We start from the raw sequence: 14408 nt of genomic DNA on the forward strand, positions 1-14408 counted from the left end.
TGAGAGAATCATTGATCAGCTGCTCCCACACGCCCACACTGGGGATCGAGCCCTGTGCACGTGTCCTGACCGGGAATCGAACCGTGACCTCCTAGTTCACAGGTCGACACTCAACCACTGAGCCATGCCAGACGGGCGGTAGTTCTACTTTTAATTTTCTGGGAATCTCCATACTGTTTTCCATAGTGCCTGCACCAATTTACATCCCCAGCAACAATGCATCAAATTTCCTTTTTTTTTTTTTTTTTTTTTAGTTTTCCTTTTCTCCACAACCTGCCCACCACTTATTTCTTGTCTTCTTCTCTCTCTCTCTTTTTAAATAAATCTTTATTGTTAAAAGTATTAAATATGTCCCTTTTACCCCCATTGGCCCCCTCCAGCCTGCCCCCTACCCCGGGCCTTCACCGCCCTATTGTCTGTCCATGGGTTTTGCATATATGCATACAAGGTCTTTGGTTGATTATCTAACACACATCCACCCTCCCCCACCTTCTCTCCAAGATTCTGCACTCTGTTTCATGCTTCCATGTCTCTGGATCCACTTTGTTCATCATTTTATTTTGTTAATTAGATTCCACGTATGAGTGAGATCACATGATACTCATCTTTCTCTGACTGACTTATTTCACTTAGCATGATACTCTCCAGGTCCCTCCATGCTGGATAAGAGAATAATCTCAAAGGATAAGAGATTATTCTTTTTTACTGCTGCATAGTATTCCATGGTATAAATGTGCCACAGCTTTTTATCCACTCATCTCCTGATGGGCCCTTGGGCTGTTTCCAGATCTTAGCTATTGTAAATTGTGCTGTTCTGAACATAGGGGTGCATACATTCTTTCTGATAGGTGTTTCAGATTTCTTAGGACATATTCCACTGGGTCAAATGGCAGTTCCATCTTTAATTTTTTGAGGGAACTCCATACTGTTTTCCATAATGGCTGTACCAATCTGCATTCCCACTAGCAGTGTACTAGGGTTTCATTTTCTCCACATCCTTGCCAGTACTTGTCATTTGTTGATTTGTTGTTGGTAGCCATTCTGACAGGTGTGAGGTGATACCTCATTGTCGTTTTAATTTGCATCTCTCTGAAGATCAGTGACTTTGGGCATTTTTTCATATGTTTTTAGACCATCTGTATGTCCACTTTGGAGAAGTGTCTATTTAGGTCCTTTGCCCATTTTTTAATTGGATTGTCTTCCTTTTGTTAAGTTGTATGAGTTCCTTATATATTTTGGATAGTAACCCTTTATCAGTATCATTGCCAAATGTGTTCTTCCATACAGTGTGCTCCCTTTTCGTTTCATTGATGGTTTCTTTTGCTGTGCAGAAGCTTTTTATTTTGATGTAGTCCCATTTGTTTATTTTCTCCTTAGTTTACTTTGTCCTAAGAGATGTATCCATAAACATATTGCTACAAGAGGTAGCAATGAGGTATCACCTCACGCCTGTCTGAGATGTTGCTGCCTATGGTTTCTTCTAGGATTCTTATGGTTTCACGACTTACATTTAAGTCTTTTATCCATTTTGAGTTCATGCTTGTGTTTGGTGGAAGTTGGTGGTCTAGTTTCAGTTTTTTGAAGGTATCTGTCCAATTTTCCTAACACCATTTATTGAAGAGACTGTCTTGACTCCATTGTATGCTCTTGCCTCCTTTGTCAAATATTAATTGAACATAATGGCTTGGGTCAATTTCTGGGTCAGTCTCTATTCTGTTTCATTGATCTATATACCTGTTCTTGTGCCAGTACCAGGCTGTTTTGATTATGGTGGCTTTGTAGTATAACTTGAAGTCTGGTATTGTGATTTCTCCAACTTTGTTTTTCTTTCTCAAGATTGCTGCCACTATTCAGAATCTTTTTTGATTCCATATAAATTTTTGAAATATTTGTTCTAGATATCTGCAATATGCTGTTGGTATTTTAATAGGGATTGCTTTGAATCTGTAGATTGCCTTGAGTAGTATGGACATTTTAATGATGTTGATTCTACCAATCCATGAACACAGTATATTCTTCCACTTGTTTATATCTTCTTCGATCTTATTTTTCAACATCCTGTAGTTTTCTGAGTACAGGTCTTTTGCCTCCTTGGTTAAGTTTATTCCTAAGTATCTTAATTTTGTTGTTATAATAGTAAATAGGATTGTTTGTTTAGTTTCTCTTTTTGAGAATTCATTATCTATATTTAAAAAAAGGATGATATGCAAATTAGGCCGGGACGCCGTAACGGGTCACAACCAGACAGGAGGAGGTTGTGCGTGCAGGTGAGGCCCAGAGCGGAGAGAGAGACGGGGGGACCTGCCTGAGCCGGCGCGGCGGCTTGGGCGGCCCCCGAGTGGACACAGGCAGGGTGGCTGGGGGACGCTGCAAGTCAGGCGCAGGTCCCAGCCCCCCGGGGCGGGGCACCTCCTCGCATGATTTCAATCGCACGCTGGGCCTCTAGTTGTGTATAAAAAAGCCATCAATTTTGTATCCTGCTACATTGCCAAATTCATTTATTAGCTCTAGTAGTTTTTTTGGTGGAATCTTTAGGGTTTTTTATGTACAATATTATGTTATCTGTGAATAATGAGAGTTTTACTTTCTCTTTTCCAATTTGGATGCCTTTTATTTCTTCTTGTCTGATCACTGTGGCTAGGACTTCCAGTACTATGTTGAATAAGAATGGTGTTCCTGTTCTTAGGGGAAATGGTATTTGTTTTTGCCCATTGAGTGTGATGTTCTCTGTAGGTTTGTCATATATGGTTTTTATCATGTTGAAATATGCTCCCTCTATTCCCACTTTGATAAGAGTTTTTATCAAAAATGGGTGTTGGATTTTGTCGAATACTTTGTCTATTGATATGATCATGTGATATTTGTCTTTCAATTTGTTTATGTGATGTATCACGTTTGTTGATTTGCAGATATTGTACTAGCCTTGCATCCCTGGAATAAATCCCATTTGGTCATGGTGTATGACCTTTTCAATATATTGCTGGATCTGATTTGCTAATATTTTGTTGAGGATTTTAGCATCTATGTTCATCAGGGATATTGGTTTATAATTCTCTTTCTTTGTAGTGTCTTTATCTGGTTTTGGAATTAGGATAACTTTGACCTCATAAGAAGAGCTTGGAAGTGTTCCTTCCTCTTGGATTTTTTGGAATAGTTTGAGGAGTGTAGGTGTTACTTCTTTGAATGTTTGGTAAAACTCCTCTGTGAGGCTGTCCAGACCCAGGCTTTTGTTTGCTGGGAGTTTTTTGATTATTGCTTCTATTTCATCAGTTGTTATTGGCCTATTCAGGTTTTTGGGTTCTCCCTGATTCAGTTTTGGGAGATTGCATTTTTCTAGGAATTTGTCTATTTCATCCACATTGTCCAGCTTGTTGGCATATAGTTGTTCATAGTATTTTCTTACAATCCTTTGTATTTCTGTGGTGTCAGTGGTTACTTCTTTATTTTCATTTCTGATTTTATTTATTTGGGTTCTCTCTTTGTTTCTTGATGAGTTTGGCTAACGGTTTATCAATCTTGTTTATCCTTTCAAAGAACCAGCTCTTGGTTTCTTTTTTTTTTTTAAGTCTCTCTGTCATTTATTTCTGCTCTAATTTTTATTATTTTCTTCCTTCTATGTACTCTGGGCTTTTCTTGTTGTTCTCTTTCTAGTTCTTTAAGCTGTAGGGTTAAATAGTTTATTGTTAATTTTTCTTGTTTTTTGAGATAGGCCTATAGTGCTATGAACTTTCCTCTTAGGACTGTTTTTGCTGTGTCTAATAGATTTTGGGTTGTTGTGTGTTCATTTTCATTTGTTTCCAGGAAGTTTTTTTTTTTATTTTTTTCTTGATCTCATTGGTAACCCATTCATTGTTTATTAACATGCTACTTAGACTCCATGTATTTGAATTTTTTGGGGTGTTTTTACTGTAGTTGATTTCTAATTTCATTCCACTGTTATCTGAGAAGATGCTTGATATGATTTCAGTCTTCTTGAACATGTAGAGACTTGTTTTGTGTCCTAATATGTGGCCTGTCTTTGTGAATGATCTATGTGCACTTGGGAAGAATGTATATTCTGCAGCTTTGGGGTGAAATTTATCCTCTATAATAAAAGCCTAATATGCTAAGTGTCCAGTAGTCCAGTCAGCCATTCAACCAATCAAAGTGTAATATGCTAATGATATGCTAAGGCCGCTCAACCACTCGCTATGACGTGCACTGACCACCAGGGGGCAGACAGTCGACTGGTTGACCAGTTGCTATGACATGTACTGACCCCTAAGGGGCAGAGCTCCGACTGGTAGGTTACCTGGCTGCTGGGGTCCGGCCGATCGGGACTGAGCGAGATGGGCTGGATACACCCTGGAGCCCTCCTGCAGTCCCGCCCCGGCTAGCCAACCTCCCGCCTCCATCCCTGGCTCCTATCGTTCACCTGTGGGGTCCCTCAGCCTGGCCTGTGCCCTCTTGCAATCCGGGCTGAGGGACCCCCCCAAGTGCACAAATTTTGTGCACCAGGCCTCTAGTATATATATAAAACCCTAATATGCAAATAGACCGAATGGCAGAACAACCAAACAACCAAATAACCAGTCGCTACGACATATGCTGACAATCAGGGGGCAAGCGCAGAACATGGCGGGCGTTGGCAGCAGGCGGCAGAGTGTGAAACATGATGGGCGTTGGCCATGGCGGGATGGTGGAGCAGGTGAGTGGGGGCGCCAGACCAAGGTGGGGTGCTGGTCGCTGTCATCAGGGCTAACTTCTGGTGGTTACTGAAAATTCTTTGCTCCTGCATGCCACGGTCCAGCCTGGCGCTCGTACCTGCTGCCGGCGCCAGTCCCACTCGGACCCACTGCCGGCGCTGGAGCCACCGCTCGCACCCACTGCCAGTGCCAGGTGCTGGCCCCGATCGCCCCTGAGGGCTTCTTCACCTCCCCCTGCTCCTGAGGGGTGATCGGGGTAGCAGTTGCTGTTTGCACCCGCTGCTGGCGCCAGCCCCAATCATTTCGCGCTGTCAGCATGTGGGAGCAGCAGCTGCAGGAGCGGGCTGCCAGCAGACAGAGGACCGGGGCGCAGTGGGATGGACCGGGTGGGGTCATGGAGGATGGGCTGAGACCTGTCCCTGTGCCTACCGCAGCCTTGCAGTGCACAGTTCCATTTTTTATTGATTTCAGAGAGGAAGGGAGAGGAAGAGAGAGATAGAAACATCAGTGATGAGAGAGAATCATTGATCAACTGCCTCCTGTATGCCCCACACTGGGAACCGAGCCTGCAACTGGGCATGTGCCCTGACTGGGAATCAAACCAAGACCTGGTTCATAGGTCAATGCTCAAGCACTGAGCCACACAGGGTGGGCTGATTTGTGTATGCTGAACTATCTTTACAACCCAGGGATAAATCTCATTTGATCATGGCATGTAATCCTTTTTATGTGTTCTTCAATTTGGTTTGCTTATATTTTGTTGAGAAATTTTATTTCTGTATTCATCAGGGATATTGATTTATAATATTCTTGTGTTGTCCTTATCTGGCTTTGGTGTCAGGGTGATGCTGGCCACGTAGAATGAGTTTGGAAGAGTTTGAGAAAGATTGCTGTTAATTCTTTAAATGTTTGGTTGAATTTGCCAGTGAGGCTGTCTAGTCCTGGGGTGTTCTTTGTTGAGAGGTTTCCATTACTGATTTAATCTCTTTGCTTATTATTGGTCTAATCAGATTTTTCTATTTCTTCCAGATTCAGTCTTGGTAGGATGTGTATTTTTAGAAATTTATCCAATTCTTCTAGGTTATCTAATTGGTTGGCATATAATTGTTCACAATAGTCTGTTATGTTCCTATGTATTTCTGTTGTATCAGTTGTAGTGTCTCCTTTTGCATATCTAATTTTACTTATTTCAGTCCTTTTTTTTTCTTAGTCTGGTTAAAGTTTTGTCAGTTTTATCTTTTGTTTATCATTTTGAAGAACAAGTGTTCAGTTTTGTTGATCCTTTTTTTTTTTTTTTTTTGCTTTTCTGGTTTCTATTTATTTATTTCCACTCTGATTTTTTTTTCTATTCTGATTTTTTTATTATTTCTTTCTTTCTGCTAAGTTTGGGCTTACCTTGTTTTTCTTTTTCTGATTCCTTAATGTGTAAAGTTAGGTTGCTTATTAGAGATCTTCTGAATTTCTTAACATGTGCATATATAACTATAAACTTTCCTCTCAGAACTGCTTTTACTGTACCCATAAGATTTGCTGTGTTGTAGTTCCATTTTCATTTGATTCGAGATAATTCTTTAATTCTCTTTGATTTCTTCTTGACCTATTGGTTGTTTAGAAGTGTGCTGTTTAGCTTCCACGTATTTTTAGACTTTCCAGCTTTTCTCTTGTTGGTTTTTAGTTTCATACCATTGTGGTCAGTAAAGATAGTTGGTATGATTTCAGTCTTCTTAAATTTGCTGCAATTTGTTTTGTGCCCTATTATATGATTTATCCTGGAAAATATTCTGTGCGCACTGGAGAATGTGTATTCTGCTCCTGTTGTATGGAATGTTCTATTTATGTCTGTTAAGCCCATTTGTTCTAGAGTATGCTTCAATTTCATTTCCTTGATTTTCTGTTTGGATGATTTACTCACTGCTGAGCCTAATTAGTGTCTTTTCACTTCAGCTTGAATAACTTTCAGCATTTCTTGCAAGGCAGGACTAGTTGTGGTGAACTCCCTTTAGTTTTTGTTTGTCTGGAAAAGCCTTTATTTCTCTTTCAAATCTGAAGGATAACTTTGCCAGATGAAGTATCCTTGGCTGGCAATTTTGCTTCATGCTTTGAATATGTCATTCCACTCTCTCCTGCCTGTAGACTTTCTGCTGAGAAACCTGCTGATAGCCTAATGGAGGCTCCTTTGTAGGCTACTTTCTCTTTTTCCTTGATTGTCTTTAAGATATTTTTCTTTACCATTGATTTTTAAGTTTCATTATAATGTGTCTTGGAGACGGTATTTTTTAAAAATATTTTTTTATTGATATCAGAGAGGGAGAGGGAGAGATAGAACCATCAATGATGAGAGAGAATCATTTATTAGCTGCCTCCTGCACATCCCCCAGGCATATGCCGTGACCAGGAATTGAACTTTGACCTCCTGGTTCATAGGTCGATGCTTAACCACTGAGCCATGCCAGCTGGGCCTTTATGCATTGAGAAAGTAAGGTGTTCTATTAGCTTTTTGGACTTGCCTGTTCAATTTATTCCCCAGGGTTGGGAAGTTCTCAGCTATTATTTTTCTAAATACACTCTGCTCCCTTCTCCCTCTCTTCTCCTTCTGATAGACCAGTTATCCTTATTTGTTTTTCTCATCATTATCATAGAGCTCTTGTAAGGTTCATTTTCTAAAAATCTTAGTTTGCTCTCCTTTCCTGAGTCATTTCTAAATTCCTATCCTCCAAGTCAGAATGCTTTAAAAAAAAAAAAAAAATATATATATATATATATATATATATATAATTGATTTTTTACAGAGATGAAGGGAGAGGGAGAGAAGAGAGAGTTAGAAACATCGATCAGCTGCCTCCTGCACACCCTCCCCCCCCACACTGGGGATGTGCCCGCAACCAAGGTACATGCCCTTGACTGAAATCGAACCTGGGACCTTTCAGTCCGCAGGCCGACGCTCTATCCACTGAGCCAAACCGGTTTCGGCAGAATGCTTTTTTAAAAATCTGATCTGCCCTTTTCTCTAAGCTCTCTAATGCATTTTTCATTTCATTCATTCACTTTAGCTCCAGAATTTGTCTGCTTCCCTCCTTTTATTGAATTTATTGGGGTGACACTGGTGAAGAAAATTCTACAGGTCTCAGTTGCGCAATTCTACAACATATCATCTGAAAACTGTATTGTATGTTCACCACCCTGTCTGCTGCTTTTTAAAAATTTCAATCTTAGGCATAGAATGCCTTTTGTTCAATAATTTTATTCCTAAATTCACTGCGATGCCCTTCTGACTTTTCTCATTGAATCTCTTCAGCTATTTTGAATTAGATCAGTTAGATCACAATATTCTGCTACCTTTGGTTCAGGTGCTGGAGAATTATCATTTTCATTTTGCAATACCATATTACCATGATTTTTCCTGGTGTTTGACAAAATGTGTCTCTGCTGTTGCATTTGAAATAGCACACATCTTTCTTAGTTGTTCACCTTGTTATACAATTCAAGACTGGCAATCAGGAACCTTTTATTTTCCAGAAGGTGGCGCAATAGCTCAAGTTTTTGGTTTCTCTTTTCCTGAGTTGGCTCTGGGGCTGGCTGCACTGGGGGAGGAGTATAAAAACGCTGGTGAAAAGTCTGGAGTAGAGTTAAGGGAAGTGCAGGGTTAGAATCTGGGGCTTTGTGTTGCCCACGGCCCAGGAGGGGGGCCCTCCAATGGGTGTACTCTGAGAGGTTCGTGCACAGACTCCTACTGAAACCCAAAGGTTTTTTCAATACACTTTATCCTTGTCAACGGCCTTCCCTTTCCTCTCCTTCCACGCAGTCATGAGATCCCTCCTCAGTTACTTCTGCTGCTGAAGAGAAATGGATACCCCCAGTCCCAGCCCCCATGGTCAGTTACTCAATACTTTCTCCTTCCACCTCCTTTGTGATAAAGGTAGCTGTTGTCACTGCTGGTGAAAGCCCAGCTTGTTACCCTGTCACCTGGGGAGGAGGACTGCCTTCTTGAGTTACTCCTCCTCTGCCTCCAAACTGATCTCTATCCCATTTGATGACATGCCTGGTTCTCCCATGAGGTTGGCTGGATTTCCACAAATTCTCTATCTCCCTTGTGTGTCCACCTGTTTTGCATTCTCCAGTTTCGCTCCCCTCCTAACCCCGCTTCACTGCAAGTGGGGGTGGGTCAGGCTTACTGACTCCTTGGATCGGAAGCCCCCCAGGTCCTACCCACCTACTTTCTGAAGCATGAGTAGGTAGAAATCTCTTGGGTATTCTGGTGTAATGAGCAAAGACACTTTTTAAAAAATATATATATTTTATTGATTTTTCACAGAGAGGAAGGGAGAGGGATAGAGAGCTAGAAACATCGATGAGAGAGAAATATCGACCAGCTGCCTCCTGCACACCCCCTACCGGGGATGTGCCCGCAACCAATGTACATGCCCTTGACCAGAATCGAACCCGGGACCTTTCAGTCCGCAGACCAACGCTCTATCCACTGAGCCAAACCGGTTTCAGCAGCAAAGACACTTTTGTACAGTTATGAATGACCAATTAGTTGTAAGTAAAAGGGGAGAAAAAACTGGACTCATACTGCCATGATACTGATGTCTCTATCCTATCTAATAAAGAGAGAATATGCTAATTGACCCTCACACCATCACAAATATGGCAGCACCTACAGACAATAAGGAGGGAATATGCTAATTGACTGTCCCACCTTCAAAGATGGCAGCGTCCATAGTCAGTAAGGAGGGAATATGCTAATTGACTGCCACTCCCTCAAAGATGGTGGCGCCCACAGCCACAAGATGGCAGTGCCCAGTCCCCTCAGCCCCACCAGAGTCCCCCAGTCCCTTCAGTCCCCCAGCCGCCCAGGGCCAGCCCGAGGCACAGGCAAGCCTCAGATGGCAGCTGCCCAGCCGCCCAGGGCCAGCCCGAGGCTCAGGTAACCAGGGCTGGCTGAAGCTTGCACTGCTGGCAGTGGCAGCAGCAGAGGTGTGATGGGGGCGTCGCCTTCCCCTGATCGCCAGTTTACCTCCCACCCCTGAGGGCTCCCGGACTGTGAGAGGGGGCAGGCTGGGCTGAGGGACCCCCTGCTTCCAGTGCATGAATTTTCATGCACTGGACCTCTAGTTTTTTATATATGGGTTTAAGTTACATATAGTATCAAGAATTAAAATATTTCATACCTGGAAGCTTCAGTAAGTCACCTGAATTAATTAAAAAAAAAAAAGGGGGGGGGGAGATTCCAGGTCAAACACTGTGTATTAAGGATTTGCTGTAGTAAAACATAGAAATGTTTGAAAATGTTTTAAAATGCCAAAAAATGTTAAAAAGGTTTTAAAAGGTTTGAGTTGACTTTCCTGAAACTTAAAGTGTGATATTGAGGACACACTCCCCACTCCCCTGAAGCTTGTGTATTCTATTGATAAGGGTTTGAACTTGGACTGCTGACTTAGAGTGACTTGCCCTGATAACCATATGTCTGATGACATATACTTCTCCCCCTCTCCAGAGTGAAAGCAAGTGCTTACAAGTGTGTTTACTGATATACCCATTGGAACTAAAGTTAAACTTGAGATATTGTTATGCATTTTGTTTACCAGAATCTCTCTACCCCTCCCCCCCTGGACTGCCGTGGGTACTACAGGCTATTTAAAGGGTCCCCGAACACCATTTGAGTTGATCATTGCTTGATTGCTGGACGCCTGGTGGTTGCTGATTGCTTTGATCCCTGCACTGCACTGGTGGCTCTGATCGCTGGATGTTACCTTCGCTGATCGCCTTCAGTTTAGGTGCAGTCCCCCTGCCCTCTCTGCTCAGCTCCTCTCTGTGGCAGAAGACAGATGATTGATCCGCCCTGTGCGCAGGGATCTCTGAAGGCAGTGCCGCCCTGAAACTGAAACTTCGTTCCTGACCTGACCGACCAGCCAGCCAGAGAAGGCGCCGGTGCTGCCACCAGAGGAAGCCACACTGTGGGAGCTCCCTTTAAGCCTGTACCCACTGCAATGATAAAAGGAGAATAAATTGCTGTGTGGATTGCCACTGTAACTATTTGTGTGGCATAATTCCTCGGCAGTAATAATTATACTAATGAAATTGCCTGCCACGGTCCTGCCTGCATAAAGTAGTCTTTTTGCTGGCAACTACTTTGAATGTCTGAACACCTGCAAGGTTAAAGTTTATCTCAAGGGACGCCTCCTTTCTCGGACAGGATTGCTTATGGGCATGGCATACCAGCAGGTTATGAATGTTGACTTGGCGTGAATTCCTGGTTCTTGGCAGGATAAATACCCCCTTTCAAAGCCATTTCTTTGTGCGCTAAAACAAGTAGCCCCTATGTGAGAGAAACCTCTAGTGTTTTCTTTTAATTAATTCCACTTTTTTTTTTGTTAATCGTCACCCAAGGGTATTTTTTTCTCCATTGATTTTTAGAGAGTGGAAGGAGGGGGAGAAACAAGCATTGATGTGAGAGACACATCAATTTGTTGCCTCCCACATGTGCCCCAACTGTGGCTGGGGATTGAGGCTGCAAACCAAGGTATGTGCCCTTGACTACAATTGAACCCGTGACCGTTTAGTCTGTGGGCTGATACTAACTAGTCAGCAAACCCAGCTAGGGCTCCTTTATTTATCTATTAATTAATTAATTAAATTGGTTGGGTGACATTGGTCAGGGCTCCTTTATTTATTAAATTGGTTGGGGTGACATTGGTCAACATGAACATACAGGCTTCACGTGTGGATTTCTGTTACAAAATCTGGATATTGCACCATGTGCCCACCACCCAAAGTCAAATCTCCTGTCACCTATTAGGACTCCCTTCTCCCCCTACCCGCTTCCCTCTGGCAACCGCCACACTGATGTTTGTGTTCATGTTTCAGTTTTATGTCCCACATATGGTTCTTAGCTTTTTCTGACTTATTTAGCATAATGTACTCAAGGTCCATCCATGTTGTTGCAAATGGTGCTTATTCATCCTTTCTTATGACTAATATTCCATTGCATATATGTACCAATCTTTACCTAGTCTTCTATCGCATAACACTATGGTTGTTTCCCTGTCTTGGCCACCATGAACAATGAATGCTACATAGGGATGCAGATATCTTTGCGAATAAGTGATTTCGAGTTTTTCAGGTATATACCCGGGAGTCAGGTTGCTGGGTCATTTGGTAGTTCAATTCTTATTTTGAGGAATCACCAGACTGCTTTCCATAGTGGCTGTACCAGTCGACATTCCTACCAGCAGTGAATGGTTTCCTTTTCCCCACAACCTCTCCACCACTTATCTTGTTAATGGCCATTCTAACAGGTGTAAGGTGGTACCTCATTGTAGTTTTAATTTGCATTTCCCTAGTTGCCTGTGAGGTTGAACATCTTTTGTTATATCTATTGGCTGTTTGTATGTCTTCTTGGGAGAGGTGTATTTTCAGGTGTGCCGGACGTTGGGCGCCATTTAACGCCATGGTCTTGATCTGGCAACTAGAAGGGTTCATGAAACCTGGAGAAGGGGCTGTGCGTAAATTAAATAAGAGTCCAGAGACGAAACAAATTTTGAAAGGCATGTGGGGCAGGAGGAGAGAGGTAGAGGAGCCTGGCTAAAGAAACCAAGTTCTCCTTGTCTCAGGACCCCTTGCTTTTTATTAACACAATTTGTCCCAAGGCAAGGTGGAGATAGACACATGAAAGGGTAGTTTTGTACAGGATCCATTGTCAGATTGGGGAACTGCCTTTGGCTGTTTAGGTGTTCGGCCAACAGAAGGCAATAACATGTAGATTGAGATGCCCTGAGCTGTCTGGTAGCAAGCAATCAATTTATGTATCCTTTTCAGGTTTGGGGAAATGCCTTTCAGCCATCCCAGCAGGCGATAGCATATGTGAACCAGCCCTTGTTGAGTCCCCAAGTTCCATCAACCTTTCAATGAAACTCTTGTAATTATGACATGATGGAATTGGCTTCTGGCACAGGTGCTCTGTAGAGCTCCCCTCGCCCACTTTTTTTTTGGTTATCCTCACCTGAGGACATTTTTTCTTTCTTTTTTAAAATATATTTTTATTGATTTCAGAGAGGGAGAGGGAGATAGAAACATCAACAACGAGAGAATCATTGACTGGCTGCCTCCTATTGGGAAATGAGCCCACAACTGGGCATGTGCCCTTGGCTGGAATAGAACCTGGGACCCTTCAGTCTACAGGCTGATGCTCTATCCAATGAGTCTAACCAGCTGGGGCAGGATATTTTTCCATGGATTTTAGAGAGAATGGAAGAGAGGGGAAAGACAGAAATAATTGATGTGAGAGAAACACACGGATTGGTTGCCTCTTGGATTCGCCTGACCAGGGCCTGGGCTGGGAAGGAACCTGCAACCAAGGTCTGTGCCCTTGGCTGGAATAGAATCCAGAACCCTTCTATCTGCAGGCCAACCAACACTCTATCCACTGAACCAAACCCATTAAATGCAAGGCACAATCCTAGATCCTGGAAATATGTATTATGACTATCACACAACTTTGTATTTCTTTTTGTTTTAAATGTCTTGATTGATTTTAGAGAGAAGAAGGGAGAGGGAGAGAGAAACATCAATCGACTACCTCCTACACGACTCCCCTGCCCCCCCCACTCAGGGATTGAGCTCCCAAATCTGGGCATGTGCCCTGAGGGGAAGTGAACCAGTATGGTGCATGGGATGATGCTCAATCAACTCAGTCACACCGGCTTGGGCAGGGCACACAACTTTGCATTTCTTTAGTGCTTTTCTTTTTTCAATTCTTTTAGCATACCTAAGTAGCAGAAAGTAAAAATGTACATACAAAATAAGTTCCTAAAATGGTTTTAGTATTGGCCATATTTAAAAAAAGGCGTTTTCCTTCAAGATTTTTGAGAAAACTTTTTTAAAAAATTGACTCTAGAGAGAGGAAGAGAAACATTGTTGGGGTTGCCTCCCACATACTCCCTGACCAAGGACTGAATCCGCAACCTGGGTATGTACCCTGACTGGGAATCAAACCCACCACACCTTTTGGTATATGGGATGACGCTTCAACCAACTGAGCCACACTGGCCAGAGCCAGTCAATGATACCTTTATTTTGAAAGTTTGAATTGTCCAATATGTGTAAAGTGCATTTTTGCAGCTAATCAATAGCAGCATTTGTTTTGTTTATAAAACCTTAAGAAATATTCAGGCAAGAGCTGGAAAAGTCACAATATAAAAGAAAGTGTGATTTATATATCTTCTTCCTTTATCACTCAAGATAAACACTTTGCATGAATTAGTTTATGAATATACAAGAAACATACAAAAAAACATCATTATTAAAAAAAGTCCAGACGGCAATGAGAAAAGAGGGTCTTTCTTTGCTGTTAATATTAAATATGGTAAGGCGTATAATATTAAAAGTTCGTTGAATCCTAGATGTCTTTGGGAAATCTTTGATCTAGGCCAGTGCATAATGTATCTGAGGTCTGTGAGAGTCAACAAAGCTGGACTTCTCCTGGCATGGTTTTGAGAAATCACCAACACAATGAAAATGTGCTTTCATTACCGAGACTGTCAGTTCATGGCTTCTTGCGCCTAAAATGCAAAAACAGCATTTAGTGTTGAATTTTGCTATCAATTTCACATTCAGGGTAATTTAATCTCTAGGAGAGCTTTAAGATAATTCAACCAAAGGACTTGCATGCATGTATATGAGCATAACCAATGCACAGACTGGGGGGTGGGGGAGGAGGGCATG

At 42.3% G+C, this 14408-nt stretch overlaps 1 protein-coding gene across 1 annotated transcript in view; it reads right to left on the reverse strand.

The window, feature by feature from the left end:
* Window positions 1–13738: 13738 nt before the first annotated feature.
* KIF23 (kinesin family member 23) overlaps window positions 13739–14408 on the reverse strand; it is a 29126-nt gene continuing 28456 nt past the window's right edge. The window contains exon 19 of the mRNA XM_054716095.1: window positions 13739–14245. Within this exon, the coding sequence (XP_054572070.1) occupies window positions 14230–14245 (16 nt within the window). The 3' untranslated portion in view covers window positions 13739–14229. The remainder of the gene's footprint in view (window positions 14246–14408) is intronic.

This window comes from Eptesicus fuscus, chromosome 5 (assembly GCF_027574615.1).
Source record: "Eptesicus fuscus isolate TK198812 chromosome 5, DD_ASM_mEF_20220401, whole genome shotgun sequence".
NCBI lineage: Eukaryota > Metazoa > Chordata > Mammalia > Chiroptera > Vespertilionidae > Eptesicus > Eptesicus fuscus.